Source organism: Papilio polytes, unplaced genomic scaffold, assembly GCF_000836215.1.
Source record: "Papilio polytes unplaced genomic scaffold, Ppol_1.0 DF820678.1, whole genome shotgun sequence".
Lineage (NCBI taxonomy): Eukaryota > Metazoa > Arthropoda > Insecta > Lepidoptera > Papilionidae > Papilio > Papilio polytes.
This window is the reverse complement of record NW_013528526.1, coordinates 1,856,884-1,874,878: the sequence shown is the minus strand read 5'-3', so window position 1 is coordinate 1,874,878 and position 17,995 is coordinate 1,856,884. Positions and strand designations below refer to the sequence as shown.

General features: G+C 35.3%; 1 protein-coding gene across 6 annotated transcripts in view; it reads right to left on the bottom strand.

Moving 5' to 3' along the window:
• LOC106110335 (MAP7 domain-containing protein 2-like) overlaps positions 1-17,995 on the bottom strand; it is a 37,315-nt gene that overhangs the window by 5,085 nt on the left and 14,235 nt on the right. For 2 of the 6 annotated variants that reach the window (XM_013292113.1, XM_013292116.1), the window contains 11 exons: positions 12,806-13,008; positions 11,950-11,988; positions 8,547-8,641; positions 6,422-6,601; positions 4,721-4,861; positions 3,443-3,589; positions 2,740-2,852; positions 2,024-2,098; positions 1,546-1,650; positions 1,010-1,268; positions 348-462 (listed from right to left, as the gene is read on the bottom strand). In XM_013292113.1, the coding sequence (XP_013147567.1) occupies positions 348-462; positions 1,010-1,268; positions 1,546-1,650; positions 2,024-2,098; positions 2,740-2,852; positions 3,443-3,589; positions 4,721-4,861; positions 6,422-6,601; positions 8,547-8,641; positions 11,950-11,988; positions 12,806-13,008 (1,472 nt within the window). The remainder of the gene's footprint in view (positions 1-347; positions 463-1,009; positions 1,269-1,545; positions 1,651-2,023; positions 2,099-2,739; positions 2,853-3,442; positions 3,590-4,720; positions 4,862-6,421; positions 6,602-8,546; positions 8,642-11,949; positions 11,989-12,805; positions 13,009-17,995) is intronic. The other 4 variants (XM_013292115.1, XM_013292117.1, XM_013292118.1 and 1 more) reach the window with 4 other exon arrangements.

The window sequence follows — 17,995 nt, the reverse complement described above, 5'->3', positions numbered from 1 at the left end:
GTTCAATCTATATTTCATCCAGATCCATTCAGCCAACAAGAATTCAGTGTCAATGATCAGGTACTTAAGTGTCTATAGACATTTAGAGAGAAGTGTCGCCGAGTTCTACATGTATGTGGTGATGACGTGATGTCCACTGGTGAGCTCTAGTAACATGTAATGACATGTGCTGAGTTGAGGTAAAATGCGGTGACATGCGGTGAGGTTTGGTAAGATGTGATATTTGGTGACATGTGGTGAGACGTGCTATGCTGTGGTAAAATGTGGTGAGTTGTGTCGAAGTCTGGTGAAGTGTGGTGAGTTGTGTCTATGTTTGGTGAGATGTGGTGAGTTGTGGTGTTACTGACCGCTGCCTCTCCAGCTCCGCCTGACGTTCCAGCTCCTCGCGCGCGCGCCGCCTGCGCTCCGCCAGCGCCGCCTTCGCCTCCTCCTCAGTGGTGATGCGCCGGGCCATCATTGACGCTGCACACAATACACAATTATCTATACAATTAATATAAAAAAACCGTATTTTGAGAGCCGTATTTCGTGTATATGATGTATTATCTGTACTTTAAGAAAAACGAATTTTAAAATATTTATATTGAGCTAGCGCGCTCTATCCTTCGGCCGCGTCTTCACTTAGCTTAGGTGAAGTCGTGGTCAAGCGCTGGTTTAATTATGTTAAAAAAATTTTATCAAACTGCCAACATATCCAGGTACGTTTTGGGGCTATTTTTGAAATGACTGGACCATTTTTGCTGAGGCTTTTACTAGCATGTAGTATTATGAGTGCGATATCTTTGTAATCAGCATGTTTATAAAACTTTTTAATTTAATATTTTCGGTACCTAAAGAGTTTGAACACTTCCAAAGACAATGTATTAGCCAAGAACATTGCACATATTCATATACAAAATAATAAAAGAAACTAAACGAAGTTCTATTTCTTCACAAAGAAATATAGTCCTGTAGTAATATCTTGTATTGTATAGTTTTGTAAATTACAAAATTAGATTGTTGTGCTTACCAGTCATTTCATTATCCTCCGTCTTCTCTTGAGACGGCTCCTTTTTCTCTTCTCTCCTCTCCTGAGACGGCTCTTTCTTCTCTTCTTTCCTTTCCTGCAAAGGTTCCTTCTTCTCCTCTCTTCTTTCTTGCGGCTCCTCGCGTTGCTCTTCCTTTTCAACGGGCTTCTGTACTTCTATCGGTTTATCTTTATTTTCTTCTACAATTTGTTCGGGCTTCGGTTCCGGCTTACTTTCTACATTCTCAATGTTTTCGTTTACCTGATATATTTATTCAAATTAATTATTGTATAAAATGGTTATAAGAAAGTAATCGTTACAAAATGTTTATATGTTTTTTTAACTTTAGTTTTTAAGTTTAACATGCAAGTATAATTTTTTAAGCAATAAAGTTATAGTATTTTCTTTTATAAAGTAAATTATATTATATAGACATTGTGTTTTATTGCTTTTTAGTAGGTAGTTGGTCTCCATTGTCGAAGCAATTATTTCAAATATTTCAAAATGTTACAAGTTTCAGTTAAAAATAATTATTCACCTTATCGTGTATTTGTTGTGTGGTGATGACGTCACCGATCTGCAGCGCCTCCAGCTTCTGCGTCACTTCTATGGCGCTCACTTGACGCTTGTCTGAACTCACGCTCTGAAACAGACAATCATACTAATATTATAAATGCGAAAGTTAAGATGGATGGATGTTTGTTAGAGTTTGTTGCCTAAACGGCTGAACGAATTTCGATGAAATTTGGTTTAGATGTGGAAGATAGTGTGGAACACATAGGCTACTCACTTTTTTTTTTTTTAAATTCCACGCTGACGAAATCGCGGGCGAAAGCTAGTTACTAAGTAAATACGAAAGTTAAGATGGATGGATGTTTGTTAGAGTCTATTCCCTAAATGGCTGAACGGATCTTGATGATTTGCCATAGATGTAGAGCAACTTCTAGAAGAACTAGGCTACTTAGTATTTTTTTTTAAATATTTATTTATGAAATGATGTTTTTTAATACATTTACCTTATCCATAGTATCTGCGGAGTGTCGCGGCGGCGTGGGCGACAGCGCGCGCCCCGGGGACTGCGACTTGCCGCGCTACAACAAAATTCAACATTTTACAATATTACATATGCAAAAGTTTACACGGATGTTTGTTTGTTAGAGTTAACCGCCTATAAACTTATAATTGTTTGTCGATTCCGTACAGACAGACTCGCGGGCGAAAACTAGTGAATTATAAATGCAAATTTAGATCGATGGATAGATGTTAGAATGTGTAGTCTAAACAAACGGATTTAGATGAAATTTGACATAAATGTAGAGTACAGAAGACCACAGAGGCTACTTTGATTTTTTTTGTAATTCCATGTAGACAAAAGAGAGTTTACTATAATTTTGTCAATCATACTAATAATATAAATGCGAAAGTTTAGATGGATGGGTGTTTGTTAGAGTTTGTAGCCTAAACGGCTGAACGAATTCCGATGAAATTTGGTATAGATGTAGAGAATAGTCTGGAAGAACACATAGGCTATTCAGTTTAGTTTTTTTTTTATTCCACGCGGATGTAGTTGCGGGCGATGGCTAGTGATATACTAAAATTGTCAAGGTATTTATTACAATTTGATATTGAAATTTCAAGTGCTTTAAAAGTCGAGTCTTATAAAAATATACATCAAATTTAATTTTAAAAACATCAATTGTATGGAGTCTGACTAGAAATTTAAAAAAGTTACCTTTTCATATTCTTTGGCAGGCTTTGGTTTCCTATGCAGCGGCGGCTTGCCCTCCCCCGGGGTGGTGGGGGGCGCTGCAGACCAAGTACAACTGTAACTTAACTGCACTGAAACTGAAGAACACAGCAGTAACTTCCGTCCAACTTAGATGTAACTTGCCCAAGCACTAAGCTGTCACATATAGGACGAAACGATGGAAGATACTGCAATGTTCTAGCATGATAAAAGAAAAAACCTTATGGTTTAAAAAAAATATACTTTTTCGAAGACGTAATTTTACAAGATTTTCATATCTCATTTTACCAATCTATTTGTTTACCCTGGTTTTTAAAAGTGTTAAATATAAAATCATTGAATTCAAAAAAATATTAAACCATCTTACTAATATTATAAATGCAAAAGTTTAGATGGATTGATGTTAGTTAGAGTTTGTAGCCTAAACTACTGATAGCATCTTGATGAAATTTGGCATAGATATAGAAGATAGCCTGGGAGAACACATAGACTATTTATTTTTATTAAATATACACTCAAAAGTAAGTAAATCATATAATACAAGCTGTCACATATTCTAAAAACAGGCTATATATTCTCGCGAAGAGTGATTCGTAATCATAAAGTATATTATAATCGAACGTTTAAAGCACATGTCAATAAGCACGTCCGAAGGCTAGGAGTCCATCACCACGGTACATCATCTCACCAGGTCTGGGCGAGGCGTGCAGCGAGAGCGGGCGCGGCTTGCGCGCGGCGGGCGGCCGGCGCGGCGCGTCCCCGCCCGCCACCGTCGTCGCATCGCGGGATACTGACGGCGTGGTTGCGATACTGTTCGCTCCTGTGTCCCCCCCGCCTGATATTGTACAACAAATACACTCAAATATCTGTCACACTTAGCCAATAAAGTTGGATTGCACTGGATTGGACAACTGTTAATATAATACCTAACTTGAAGTACTCAGGTACTCACCTATCTATGGTCGCCAACTGGCCAAGTGTAAACCTGGCACTAATACCAGATTGACTTGACCAGTACAGTTGGACAGTAACGGTTTACCAAGACATAAATTGGCACAATATAAACTGTAACTACCATCAGTACTGATAGTCGTAACTTTTAGGAATTATTGTCCGGTTCACACTTGGCCAGTACAGTTAGACAGCACTGGATGGAACTTGCCTAGTGTGAACCGTGCACTAATAACTTCACACTTGGCCAGTCGAAGTCAATACTTGGAAGTCAACTGGAACAATCGCCAGTAAGTCCATAGAATGTATGTCTGCAGTACTGTCCAACTGTACTGGTAAGTGTGAACCAGGAATAACATTAAATTGTAAATAAATTAGAGAAAAGGGGGCATATTTTATCAATAAGGGTTTGAAACAAACACGACACTATTACTAGAGTTAGTTATTTTAAATTACCACATATTGTACATTTACATACATTAATGAAAATTATATACAAAAAAGCAAAGCGCGTATAGCGACGTTTAAAGCTAACATAAATATATTCAATGTTTGTAAAGTGCACGACCCTTTATACAAACATCAAACAAAAATAATACTTAACCAGCACAAAAAACATGATTACTACAAACCAGTACTTGTAAAATATAGTCAACTCTTTCTTTTGTATGTTCAAAGACAGAGATAACTGTATATTTTGATGGTTGTTCAGAAATTTAAAAATAGAGGCAGCATAGTTTACACTTCACTTGACACATTTATCACCTGATCTACTAACGCTATCTATTAATAGACCCTCAAACCCACATGTCAATACATTTACTATATTGTTTAGTTTGTAACAAAAGATAGAGAATATCAGAACTTTGTAAAATATTTGTAACATGTCAATACAAGGACATAAGGCACTAAGCTTTACAACTAACTTAGTACCTTTTAAAGTTACCGGAGAAAAAATGTTCACTATAGTCTATATATTTCTAAATGTGTGTGTTTGGTGCGTTCCGTGTTATACCTCTGGGCGTATTAACGCCGGTGCCGGCGATGGAGGCGGGGCGCGGCTTGCGGGGCGCGGAGGCGGCGCGCCGCACCACGCCCGCGTTGGACAGCGCGCTGCCCGGCCGCGAGCCCGGCGTCGTCTCCCCGGACCGCGTCTCTGTGCACACCGACCCTTGTATCCTACTCTAACTCCTATACCACTTGTATACTACTGTATCTCACTTGTATACAACTGTATCTCACTTGTATACAACTGTATCTCGCTTGTATACAAGTACATCTCACTTGTATCTTACTATATCTCACTTGTATATGAATGTATCGCCTTGTATCCATGTATTTTACGTACCCATTATTTATACTGATGATTACTTACCTGTATGTGTTGATAAAATGCAATTCAAAATATCAAGTTAATATTGTTCTAAGAAATAATCTATCCAATTTACAAAGTAATTTGTTTATGAAATTAAACGAAATGTGCTTAAAGTAATAAACATAAAAGAAGTGAAATAAGGCGAAAAAGCGTAGTGGAGCGTAAGAAACAAATCCATGAAAACCCAAATTAAAAAGCAGGCGTGGATTTAAAAAGAAACAAATTTATATGTCATTAAAATAGCATAAATTAAAAACAAACAGAGTTTTAATCTGGTCACATGTAAACTGCATATTAAATAAATAAACATAAAAAAATAAATTTATTAGTATTTCCACTCACCTTTAGAATTGAGAAACTGCACAAGAGATGGAGAAAGATGTTAAAAGAAATATACAAAGAAATTTATACGTTTTAGAAATTTACAAAATAATACTTTTTTAGCTACTTTGCATATTTCTTTTTTAACCAATAAAGTAGTAAGAAAGAGTACCCGAGTTCCTTGTGCCTCAAGAAAGCAGTCCATATTCCTCAGAGTAGAGCAGTTACCAAGTTAGAGAAAATCCTTAAATCATTTTGAAGAAAACGACTATATGAGCATATATCAAACAAAACCACTCTTAAAAGTGCAATAAACCTATTTCACTCAAAAATCTGTGCAAAAATTAGCATTCAAACACAAATCCTAATAAGGAATTATTTTCTCAAAATTCGATTAAATACATCGTAACCTAGTGGTCGACTCAGAATTACTACAGCTAAGCAAAGCTGAGCTCACACACTCTTAGAACTCTAAAACTACCGAGTAAATCTAATTATCTGTATAATATAACCAATATCAAACATTTTAAATTAGGGACATTAAATACTAACTATTAATCCGTTATAAAAGTTACACCAACAATGCTTTAGATTGATAACAGCAGATGTTAATAAACTTTACAAATTAGAGAAGTAAAGGTGACAACAAAAAATGACACTTAAAATCTGGGACACTGTAACACGACAGTATAATTGAATATTTTAATTGACACTTAGTATACATAAACCCGTATGTTATACATGACATTTGGTATAATTGATCCCGAATGATATACATTACACTTGGTATAATAGTACCCAAATGATATACATGAAACTTGACATAATAGAACCCGAATGATATACTTGACATTTGGTATAGTAGAACCGGGATGTTATACACGACTTAGCATACGAACTCCAATATTATAAAGCGTTAATGAGCACTAACCGACTGCAGAGCCGGAGGTTATTGACCAAGTTATGCGGTAGCTGGACTGCGAACCAAGCGCCCCCTAGCGGTACCTGCAATGTACTCACGGGCGCGGTTGAGGTGTTGAATGGAGGGCGAGGAGACGGGCGTCAGGCGGGGCAGCTTGTCCAGTCGCGTCATGGAGTATGCCCTACCTGGCGCGCGCGGGGCGGGCAACGTGGGCACGAGGTCGGTGCGCCGCCGGGCCACCGACGACCACACTACCGTCGGCTGACGGTCGGGTTCGTCTGCGGACACCGGTTGTAATCATTCTTACAAACTCTATCACTCATACAAAAACATGTAGCTCTAAACTCTCTTTGGAAAAACCTAAGTTAGTACAGAATCTAATACGTTTTCATATCCCTCAATGGGCGTCGCCAAGGACGTCTCTAGGGTGGGGGGTTGTTTTGTAACCCCCTAGAGAATCGAAAAATGTAAATTACATATAAAAACTTCAAAAAACATGAAACTAGCTAGCTGCCCCTCACTAAACCTAACTATATCATCGCTCGAAGACCCTCTAAGTATGAATTAACACCCGTCATACAAAAATCTTACAATTCACACATATTTTAAGATTTATATTTCACACATAACTAAAGAATTAAAATCCTAGTACTTATGTGTCCAATTGTCCAGTTACATAAGACATGCCATCAGAACATCGTTTACAACAGCTTGCATTCACATATGACATTATTGAATCCTTTCAAATTACAAAAGCATACATAACTCTTATCTCCATATACACAAGGGTTATAATCCTTCGCATTCAAGTTTACACCTTTTACACCGGCTTAGTTTTCTTGACTGCACTATTGTGAACACAAATGTGCCTTAAGAGATTGTATTAAGAGTGATATTCGTTTACCAAATGTATTTTCAGTCAAGTAATCCTATGCAAGGCCAGTTGAGATTATTCACCAAGAGCCAGCATTTTCTGTACTCTTAAGATATTAACAGGCATTCGCTGTGTACACTTCACGTATAATTTAAACAGATGTTTCTAGACTGGCTTAGGAAATTAAATCATCACATTTGCATACACAAATTTTGTACGTTCACACATATTTAATGGAAAATTAAAAGCATTTATATACATTTAAGGTCATATTTTGCTTAGCCATTTTCTTAGCTTAGTGTTAATAAATTTTTGATCAAATCATGAATTAAATAACTCTGTCCAATATCTTTATATTATTGTGTGTACTTTTTTTTATACTCCAGGTAAGTATCCCATTAATTCACTTTCCACTTGACATCTAAGTTTTTTAAGATGTAATCGTTATTACAAAAATGTTTACTTACAATAACTTGTGAACATAAGTCCTTTGCAGCGTGAAAAATATAACTTAAAATTAAAATTCACATAACATAAACGTATTACATGGATTTCTATAGCACGTCGATTCCTTAACTATATCAAATTTATTACAAATAAGTATCAAGAAGCATAAATCCGCGTACACTTTCAGGTATAATAATACAATAAACGGCAATGAGAAACTACTTAGTCTAGAGAAACCAGCTGAAAGTACACTTCAACTGTGAAAAGCTAAAAGAAACCTTATCCCATATAACTAAGATTGAAAATGGCTCAATAGAAGAAAACAAGCAAGAGTATAAGACAGTAAAGCAGACGTTAGCAATGACCTTTCTTAGACAAAAGAGGAAATCTATTATGTGTTGACAAAGTCTGTTTTTATGTGTTGATATTGGATTACCTATGGATTTTTAAATCTGATATCAATGGATATAAATCCCTTATCTTGCCTTGTCATGGATAAGTTTCTCTTCCCCTAGACAATCCATGTAATTCTTTGACGACTTCTCCAAATGGTGAAATAAGTGATTTACACCTTTTGTAAAATTCTTAGTGTTGACTTTTAGTTGATCAAAGAGTAAGTATGCATATTTTTGATCATAGGTAAAAAAATGCGATTTCCACCCTTTGAAAATAAAAATGTGAACTTTTAGTTGATCAAAGAGTAAGTATGCATATTTTTGATCATAGGTAAAAAAATGAGATTTCCACCTTTTGAAAATAAAAGTGTGAACTTTTAGTTGATCAAAGAGTAAGTATGCATATATTTCGTTGAAGGTAAAAAGTGTGTACACACCTTTAATTGTAATAAATGACATTTTGGTGTAAAAAATGATTTTAAATGAGAAGTAGATTCTTTAGCATACCTTTATTATCAGTGTCGGATGTGTCTAGGTGTAACGCCGACGCTCGTCTCGTGAGCGGCGCAGACGCGAACATCACATTTGTCGTTGATGCAGCCCTGAAACGTCAAGCGATTCTGTTACTAATTTGTATTGAATACAGTTTACAAGGGTTAGTTTTCATTCCCGAACCAATGCGAATTATTTGCCAGTAAAAGAAATTAGAGTAGAATAGTAGATGCCACAAGTCATAATTTTTTGAAACTTCAACATTATATGTTAAAGAATTTTAGCGTTTTCGTAAAAGAGTTTTACAAAGCTAAAGTATGCAATTATTGTTTCATGCAATAGTTATATAAATCCAACAACATAATAATGCCCATAACCAATTTACACTTTTTATATATTATAGCGAAAAAGATTTTTTGAAAATTAGTGCGATATAAGGTAGTGTATACTTTTGTTTGATCTCCAAAACAGCTAGTTTAATATGCAAATGTGCACAAAATTTACGCACAAGTTAATGGCAGCAGAACCATAACCGGTGATTTGTGGGCATTGTCTCTCAGAGACAATGCTCGCTGGTGTAATATCGGAAGGAAGATTACGTCATGGAGTCTGGACCATACTGGTAGCATTTAAATTGCAAAATTTTTCGTCACCATTCTCAAAAACATATGGTTAAATTTGAGTTTAAATTTATCAATATTTATAAGCCCCAACACTACATAGTCCCAGTACAGTAATCGGGACGCTTGAGAGCTTAACCGCGACACTGCATTGCGCCATTGGACCATAATTATTCACGCGTGCCAAATTATTCATGCCTATTATCCACTCTGCAGTAGCCACTCTGTTACAATTTATTTTTATTTCATTGCAGATATAGAGATAAATCTTATAGCCGTCCTATCTAAACATTTTTACCTTTATAAGGCTGTAAATAGACTTATTACAGACATGGTATAACTTCAACATTGATTTTTTTAAAATAAATCTATAGACAAAATAAAAACATTGTCAGCCAGTGACACACGTTAATGCAATACCTCATTTCCATTAAATTCGACTATGGCTTGCTATTTTTTTATCATATGTCTATCGGACAATGTACAATCTAAACCCGGAAATATACAGAGATATAAAAATTAAATAAGAACTCTTTGTTCGGCTTCTGTGTCAAAATTTTCCGCATCTGAGCATCGATTAATATAATATCTAATCGGCTTCCAGAAAGTGGTGATAAAAGGCAATATAATACAAGAGATAATGTACAACAACAGGTATTACGTTATCGGTCGAATAAAAGTATATTTTTGCAACACAAACAACGCTTAGCATTTTGTAGCCAATATGTCTAGTATACTTTATAATAGATTTCAGAAAAAAAAAGTTTAAAAACCAATTACAATCTGCATTTCTGTAAGAACCATCAAAAGACGAAATATTAAGACTTTAAAGAACTCTATTTTTAACGTAGTTTTGTAAAAAAAATCTATCAATCATCATCATCTCCTTATTCTACTCCCGTAGGGTCGGCGCAACAGGTTTTTGTCCTCCAAATAACTCTATCATACGTCATCTCAGTCATCACTCCCTTTTTGATCACGTCACCTTTTACGCAATCCATCCATCTCTTTCTATGTCTACCTCTACCGGTGTACCTTACTCATAACTAACGTTCTCATTGTAACATGCTATTCATCCCTCCTCATAAAATGCCCATACCATGCTAATCTTTTTATCAATCTATATTTGCATGTTTTATTCTTTTTTCTACCTTTGTTAACTTAGTTTACGTTGTAATTATAGCTAGATATGTTGCGTCTAATGATGTATAACTAGTATTTTATTTAATTCCCTGAGCTAGGTGTTCGCGATACAGGCTGTGCCTAGTGCGAGGACGCTGGGTCAATTTTCTGTAACCATTTTTTGTTAAATAAACGAATGTATTTATTTTATTATTATTATTTATCTTACTACAATATTAGCTCATGCTATCTTTTCTCGATCTTTAGATAGTCAAATATCCATCCAACAAATTATATTAAATCAATTTATAATCAGGAATGTCTGAAATGTACTAGTTATCTAGATTTAGTGTTATGTTCATATAAAAGCTACACAACTTGCATTTCTCGGCTGGAGCTATTTGGGTCGCAACGATCGCTGCGTAATTGAGTATTCACGGGCTATAGTTTGCAATGTCCTGCGAGCTGGCATAGACTAGTTATATTCAGAGTATACATATTACTAGATGTCGCTCGGGGACTACGTCCACGTGAAATTAAAAATTTATTACTCAGCGATGACGTAGCTTTGTAATATTGAAAGGTATTTTGAAATTACGTCCAATATTTTTTGTTATTTAAATACAAAAATTCAAATCTTTGTTTATAATATTAATAAAGATTAAATCGTGTATTCAAAATTAATAATAGGCGAAACTTATCAGGGATTTATAGCCATTTGAGAAAAAGACAAGAGCGTAATAAAAAGTTACGTGTCTATATAAATTTGAAGATCTAGCTGATCAGCTGTTTTGAACATGATATCTCTGATGATTAGATACTCTGTGGCCGTGACTAAGACTACAGCTACGGGTTCGGATATGAAACGGTAAGAACACTGCAATGGAAGCAACCCGTTAAGCCGAACACAATATAGATCTTAACGCTGGTCGATAAAGACGATATTTGAATATCAAATTCATTACATTTTAGGAAGCGATAGCAACGAGTCATACGTTCGATTTCCGTAATAGAACACGCGAATGTAATAAAAAGTTTACAATCCGTCAAATCTATAAATAGAAAACGGTATGACGTAAAATCGTTTAATACTCTGTGCAATAAATGCTGAGTTTCTTACAGCGTATAAAAACTCACTGTCATCCCTTTTATTCTTCTAAAAAAGACAAGAGACAGCAATACGTCTTTCCACATTAAGAGATTTTACTTTGTACGACTTAAAATTCTCAATTTTACAATAAACATTCCAAAAGTAGCAAAGAGTTAAAAAGTTGACCTTTTAATTGACGTCATAGTTAAATCATAAAAATATATAACATAAGATGACACAGAAAATAGAACATACAGACATTTAAAAATACAAGTAAAAATATCTAAGACTAATTGCATGCATTACTCTACGTAGGTACTAATTGCTTGTGTAAAACTCATGCGCATCCTTCAAAACACAAAGCAAGTAAACTCAACTCTACAGAACTACTGGTGTTTAACATAAAGATGCATAAACACTAGAGCGAAAAGTGTAACGGGTATTTTTAACAAAAAAAAACAACACTATAGACGCTCTAATGAATACACAACTTAAAAAAAATTAGTAAAAAAACTAAAATTTTTAATGTTAATAAACTAAACAAAATCAATAAACAAACGTAAAAAATAAACTTAAAATTGCTTACAGCGAGTCAAAAAAGCTCATCTGATCGAGTGGGTTGGTACTGGTGGTTGGGGGAAATAAAAAAAAAACATAAAATTAGTGCTCAATAAAAATGTGCCACGGGTAACATTATTCTTTGCAGTCGAATGGCTGGAAGAATGAACCCGCACCTTGTATGAGCATATATTTCTAGTCCCGTAAAAAATAAGATTTCCATATGCCATGAACTTTAGCCATCAACGTATTTTTAAATTTAAAAGATGTTTTTGTGCTTTAAAAATGGATACAAAATTATTTACATGGCATATGAAAATCCTTTAAGCACAAATCAAAGACCGACACCTGTAATTTAATAACAAGCAAAGCTTTTTTTGAGTCAAAAAAACGTGTAAAACTGTATTTTCTCTCAGAACGTCTATTATACAGTTTCGTATTAAATACAAATTTAAAATCAACTTAAAACAAAATTAACAACAGTACGAAATACTTTTTAAAAAATTTCTACAAAATTTTAGCTTTTAAAAAATTATGTACTCCAAAAAATTCTAATTTAAGCAAGTTTCGTAGCAGATACTTGTATTATTAACAAGATTTATTAGCATGATGAAAATCTCTAAATATTCAAAAACATAAAAAAACGTGATAAATATCACATTCCCCAGTAAACAAAGTAACATTGAATTATCAAAATCGTAAGAAAAATACTTGACAAGCACATGATATTTGGCAGTTCGATAATTTTTCACTTATAGATTGGCGACATCGATCTTTACTTTATTTAAGGGGTCTGGAGTATCAAAAAGAGATAATTTCACCTGGAATTTTATCAAGACCAGGTCAATCACAGACCAGATCTGGAAAAAAATCAGTAGTCTCACCTGCGCGCGGCCCAGAAGAATCCAGCTGAATCAACCGGCTCCAGCAGTCGAGGTGTCGAGGAACCGAAGGCGAACGCAGGCCTGGGAGTGGAGCGCGCAGCTCTGGCCCGTTCCAGGCGCTCCGTGCGTTCCTTCTCTCTCTGGAGAAGTGCCTCCCGTCGGGATACTGACGCCTCCCATATCGCACGCTTGCGTTCTTCCACCTGCATACAAAGGTTAGCGTAAAAATTACAGCTATTCTGTAACTTAGACTAGGTTTTAGGTGTTGATTTTGGTAGACTTTCATAGGTTCTCATCGAAAGACACTTGTCATTATAGGTAGACGAGTTTTATTTTCAATTTTACATACTTAAACATTCAGAAATCTGTCTCCCTCTATCCTTGCAACTACCTACTTAACACAATATGACAATAAAAGACCGACACTAATTTGAATACGGAATATTACAATTCCGCCTCGCCTGCTGTTATTCAGTCATATCTCTTGTATAGATTGCATCTTAAAGATAATATTTTTATAACCAGTCGGTGTTAGGCGAGTGCATCGGAATGCAGCCAGTCCTGAAGGAAGGGCTATATCCGTCCACTCCTTGCTTTTAAAAATATTCCTGAAGCCATCGCCACCGCTGAGGTATTTCCGTACGCCGTATTGTCGACTTGTTTCCGCGTGCTGAGAAGTTCAACATTTTTGGGTAAACTTAGAACAATTTTACTGGTTTAATAATCAATATTACTTTATAATTGCACTAGCTTTCGCCCGCGACTCCGTCCGTGTGGAATTAAAACAAAACAAAAGTGAGCCTGTGTGTTCTTCCAGAGTATACTTTTATATCTCTCTCTACTTTTATAGGAAATTTCATCGAAATACGTTTAGTCGTTAAGGCTACAAACATCTATCAATCCATCCAAACTTTCGCATTTATAATATAAGTATGAATAATTTTAGACTCCCTTGTCTTTGTTGTTTTCGTTAACTTATCTACGTTCATCATTCGTAGTTTAGCCTATATTTTTAAAACTTTGCAAGGATCAAATCCTATATCATCGGGCCTATCACATTATACTGACTATACAAGTTCCATTGATATAGTGTAGTCAATTGGTGGCCGCGTGTTGCAGATAATCAGGTCAGGCCAGAGACGAGTACGGAGTGACCTGACTTACATAACAATGTCACTTACAATTAACATCTAATGCGCATATAGGACATGTTCAAATGACTTGGATGTAAATTGAATAAATGCATCAAGATAAAAAAGTTCATACTAATAATTAAGAAGGAAGCCTATTTTTAGTTGGCAAACGCGCGAACGGCCACCTTAATTCGGCGAAAAAGCAAAACGACCACCGCCTATAGACATCCGCAATTGCAGATGCGTTGCCTACACATAATTGTTGCAAGAGACGCCCATATAGAGGATATTTCCTTCTTATGCGTCTGCTTCACCATCAATAAAACATTCCCTTCCCATCCCTTCCTTACAAGTAAAGGGTAGGAACTGAAGGGACTAAAATTAAGCCTTTAGCACATTCTGAGTTAATTGAGAATTTGCTATCTTATGCAATAGATTAAAAAAGTTGCAGATATTTTTTCATCATTCAATAATCGGTTATCAGATGTAATAAAGCTTAAAATATTTCATTCTTGTCTATTAGGCAATGGTACTTTCCCACTATATTCGATATCTTGGATTTAAAACAATATACACTAAGTAATAGATTAAGTCAACGCGGCTTCTTTACAATATTCGTCACATTTCAGCAGAACTAATGTGCAAAAGTGATACGTCAGTGTTTATGCAAACTTTGTCAACGGAATTTCAAATATTCGATACGAGCGAATGTTGTACAAGACTAAGGTGCGGTTACACTGAAATAATGCTAAGTTGAAGTGGTTACGGTGGAATTAATTGCTTCAAGATGGGATTCTACTTAGTTAATAATCTATATCTATTCTAATATTATAAGGCGGAAAGATTTGTATTTTTGTATGTATTCGATTCACACAGAAGCTACTGGGCAGATTTAAAAAAATCTTTCACCATTAAAAAGCTACGAGTAACATAGGCTATGTTTTTTACTATTTTTTTTCCACGCGGACGAAGTCGCGAGCAACAGCTAGTCATTGTTAATTTTGACGATAAGTTTACATATTACAAATTCTGTATTTTATAAAATTTACAATTATTATTAATAACGATTTCAATACCTTGTCTACAATATACAAACTTTAGTTTTTTTAGGCAATTGATGTACGAAAACTACTTAAAAATACAGACTTAAGTGTATTACAACCTCACAGGTGTTTACTCGAGCCGTGTCAATTAATTGGACAACTTCCTTGAGCAAGCATTTTAAGAATTTTATCAAAAAATGTCAATAAAGGCGTTCCGTTCTCATTACTTGCGGAACGTATTGGCAACGAGCCAGTCGTGTTAGACATGAAAGCCGGCTAAAAACCGAGCTAGACTTTCCTCTGCATTTAATGGCATTGAATCTTGACTTGGTAAATTATTGGTTTTTAGAGATGTAGGTTCTTAAAAGGTCACTTTACATTGAATAATGCGACTTTCAGGAAATAAACTATGAAATTCTTTCTTTATCACCTTACACTATTACCTAGGAACATTCTGCAAGCCTCTTTTCGTTAACTATTTAAATTGCCGGTGCATATTGTAAAAGCATATCAGTTACTGTTATGGGCGTCATCGTTAGGGGAGAGGGCACCCCATCTTAAAGAAGTATTTTCACTAACCTAGGGATTAAGGGCCTGCACTCCCCCTTGAGTATCTCCCAGAGCCCCTAACTCATTGGCTGATGACGCACAAGGTTACAGTAGCAATAATTTAAAGAGAAAAGTCTTAGAAGCCAAAAAAGATTTACTATAATATCATATCATACTCAGGGTCCTAGAATTTATAAACTTCAGCATAAAATTCCTACATAAATATTCTAGGATTGTTGGCCGTAAACTTTGCCTACGTTCCCGATCCCGGCGGTAGCGCAAAGCGGGAACATGGGCAACTCTCCGCATTGCGTCATTCGATATTTACTAGGAAATGCTGCATTTATACTATGAGGTAAGTATATTCTTGTTAGAAACATAGTAAAATATACAACTGTTATTTGCCTACTAAAATGTTCGCTTAATTTTATCATAAACAAGCTATTGCTGGCGACGTTGCCCTGGTAGAATAAAAAAAAAGTTAAAAACTCAATCAATGTTAGTGAGTTACGTAGCTTTTCAATGGTGAGGAATTTTTGAAATCGGTCAATTAGTTATCGAGTTATTTCAATACATAAAACAATCCAAAAATCCAAACCTAACCTCTTTACAATATTAGTATCTACACTTCTACAAATTCAGTGACCACTTTCAAATACTATATCAGAATCATCAACAATAGACTTACTAATTGTCGGTGAGTGTACATGTACAATGCAGCTCAGCGATGGAATTCGCCGCATTGTAATTCAAATGTCTAGCAAGCTGACGAGTGTCAACAATGACATCAGAGCGCAAGGACGCCAGTTACGTAACTGCGCGTGCGCAGGCAATGTACAAATATCCTTTATAATCAAAATAAAGAAGTTTTTTTCCCATAAACAGCACATTTTTCGCTATAAAGGTATATTCTCACTAATTATTGCACGTGATTTTGTTCCCGTGGAATAAAAAAAATAGTAATAAATGTAGCCTATGTTACTCAGCGATAACGTAGCTTTTAATTTGTGAAAGAATCTCTGAAATCGGCCCAGTAGATATTGAGTTATTTCAATACATACCAAAATCTATAATAAAAATACAAATCTTTCTTCTCTAGTATTATTATATCTCATATAACTACTATGATGTTTAAAGGACGCCATCTTGGGAGTTTAATGTTCTTTTGTTTACTTAATTTCAATCGAAATGGGTTATATTTGGAGAGAGATGCCGAGGTTTCATCTGATCTTGTACGTGGCTTATCTAAGCTTTAATTTTTCTATAATATACCAATATATCGTAAATTAATGTACAAATATGTATAAGTCAAAGGCCTGAATATGTTAAGCGCAACGAACGTGAAATGCTAATAGTTGATCTAATTAGAAACGCAGACGAGCTGAATATATATGCGCTGTACACTTTTTATAACAAGGGCTAGGTTTCGGCCACAACTCCGTCAAAAAACAACGATAAAAAAAACACAAAACTGTGTAGTAGCCTATGTGTTCTTCCAGACTATCCTCTACGTCTATGCCAAATTTCATTGGGATCCGTTTAGAATAAAAAAAAACATACAGACGAATTGAGTACCTCCTTCTTTTGGGAAGTCGGACAAAAATATAAACATCCGTCCATCTAAACTTTCGCATATTATAATGATGTGATTATTAGAAGTGATAAAAATAAGTTGAAATTACATTCTAGTATAGAAACAAATTCCATTCCTAGTTTAAATTTAACACTTCAAGTGCTACTCTCGATCTGCAGTTTCACTTTAGTCTGTAAATTGTTGTGGCACTGAAAGTGTTAACAGCACTGCTTCTATTGTACGGATAACAACGTAAACAAGACTAATCTAATTGTCATTGTCACTACATTGTATAGCTGAGATTGTGTTAGTAAATATTAATGCCATAGGCTTCTCTTATTGACCGCACAGTGCAAAACCTCATCACAGTATGAGTTTTTATAGTAAGGTGGCAAATACATTAGCGGAAACCTTAATTTTAACGCTGGCTATAGTCATACTAAATAGCAGATGAGATGCCTACCCATAATCGAAGAAAACGCACATAAAGTTGTGTTCCTTTCTATGCGCCTCTTTTCGCATCAAATCTAATTACTTGCATCCTTACAAAGAAAAAGTTAAAAGGGGATTACAGTAGGCACAAAAAATATATTAGGAAGTATCAAAAGACAACAATAAACCCCTCTGAAATAATTGTAAAAAAATACGTCGAATCTAACGAGAAGATTTTGTATTAGCGTTGCTGATAACGAATTTTTTTTTTGTCTATAATGTCTGTCCGCAAGCCGTGTTTGTTCTGGTTAATCTCCGAAACGGCTGGGCCGATTTCCATCGGACATTCACTGAAGAGTAGCTGACATAAACGGGCATAGCATAGACTACTTTTTCATCTTAGCATTGCGTGGACGAAGTCGCGGGCAACAAATAGATACAAATACGATCTGACAATAGA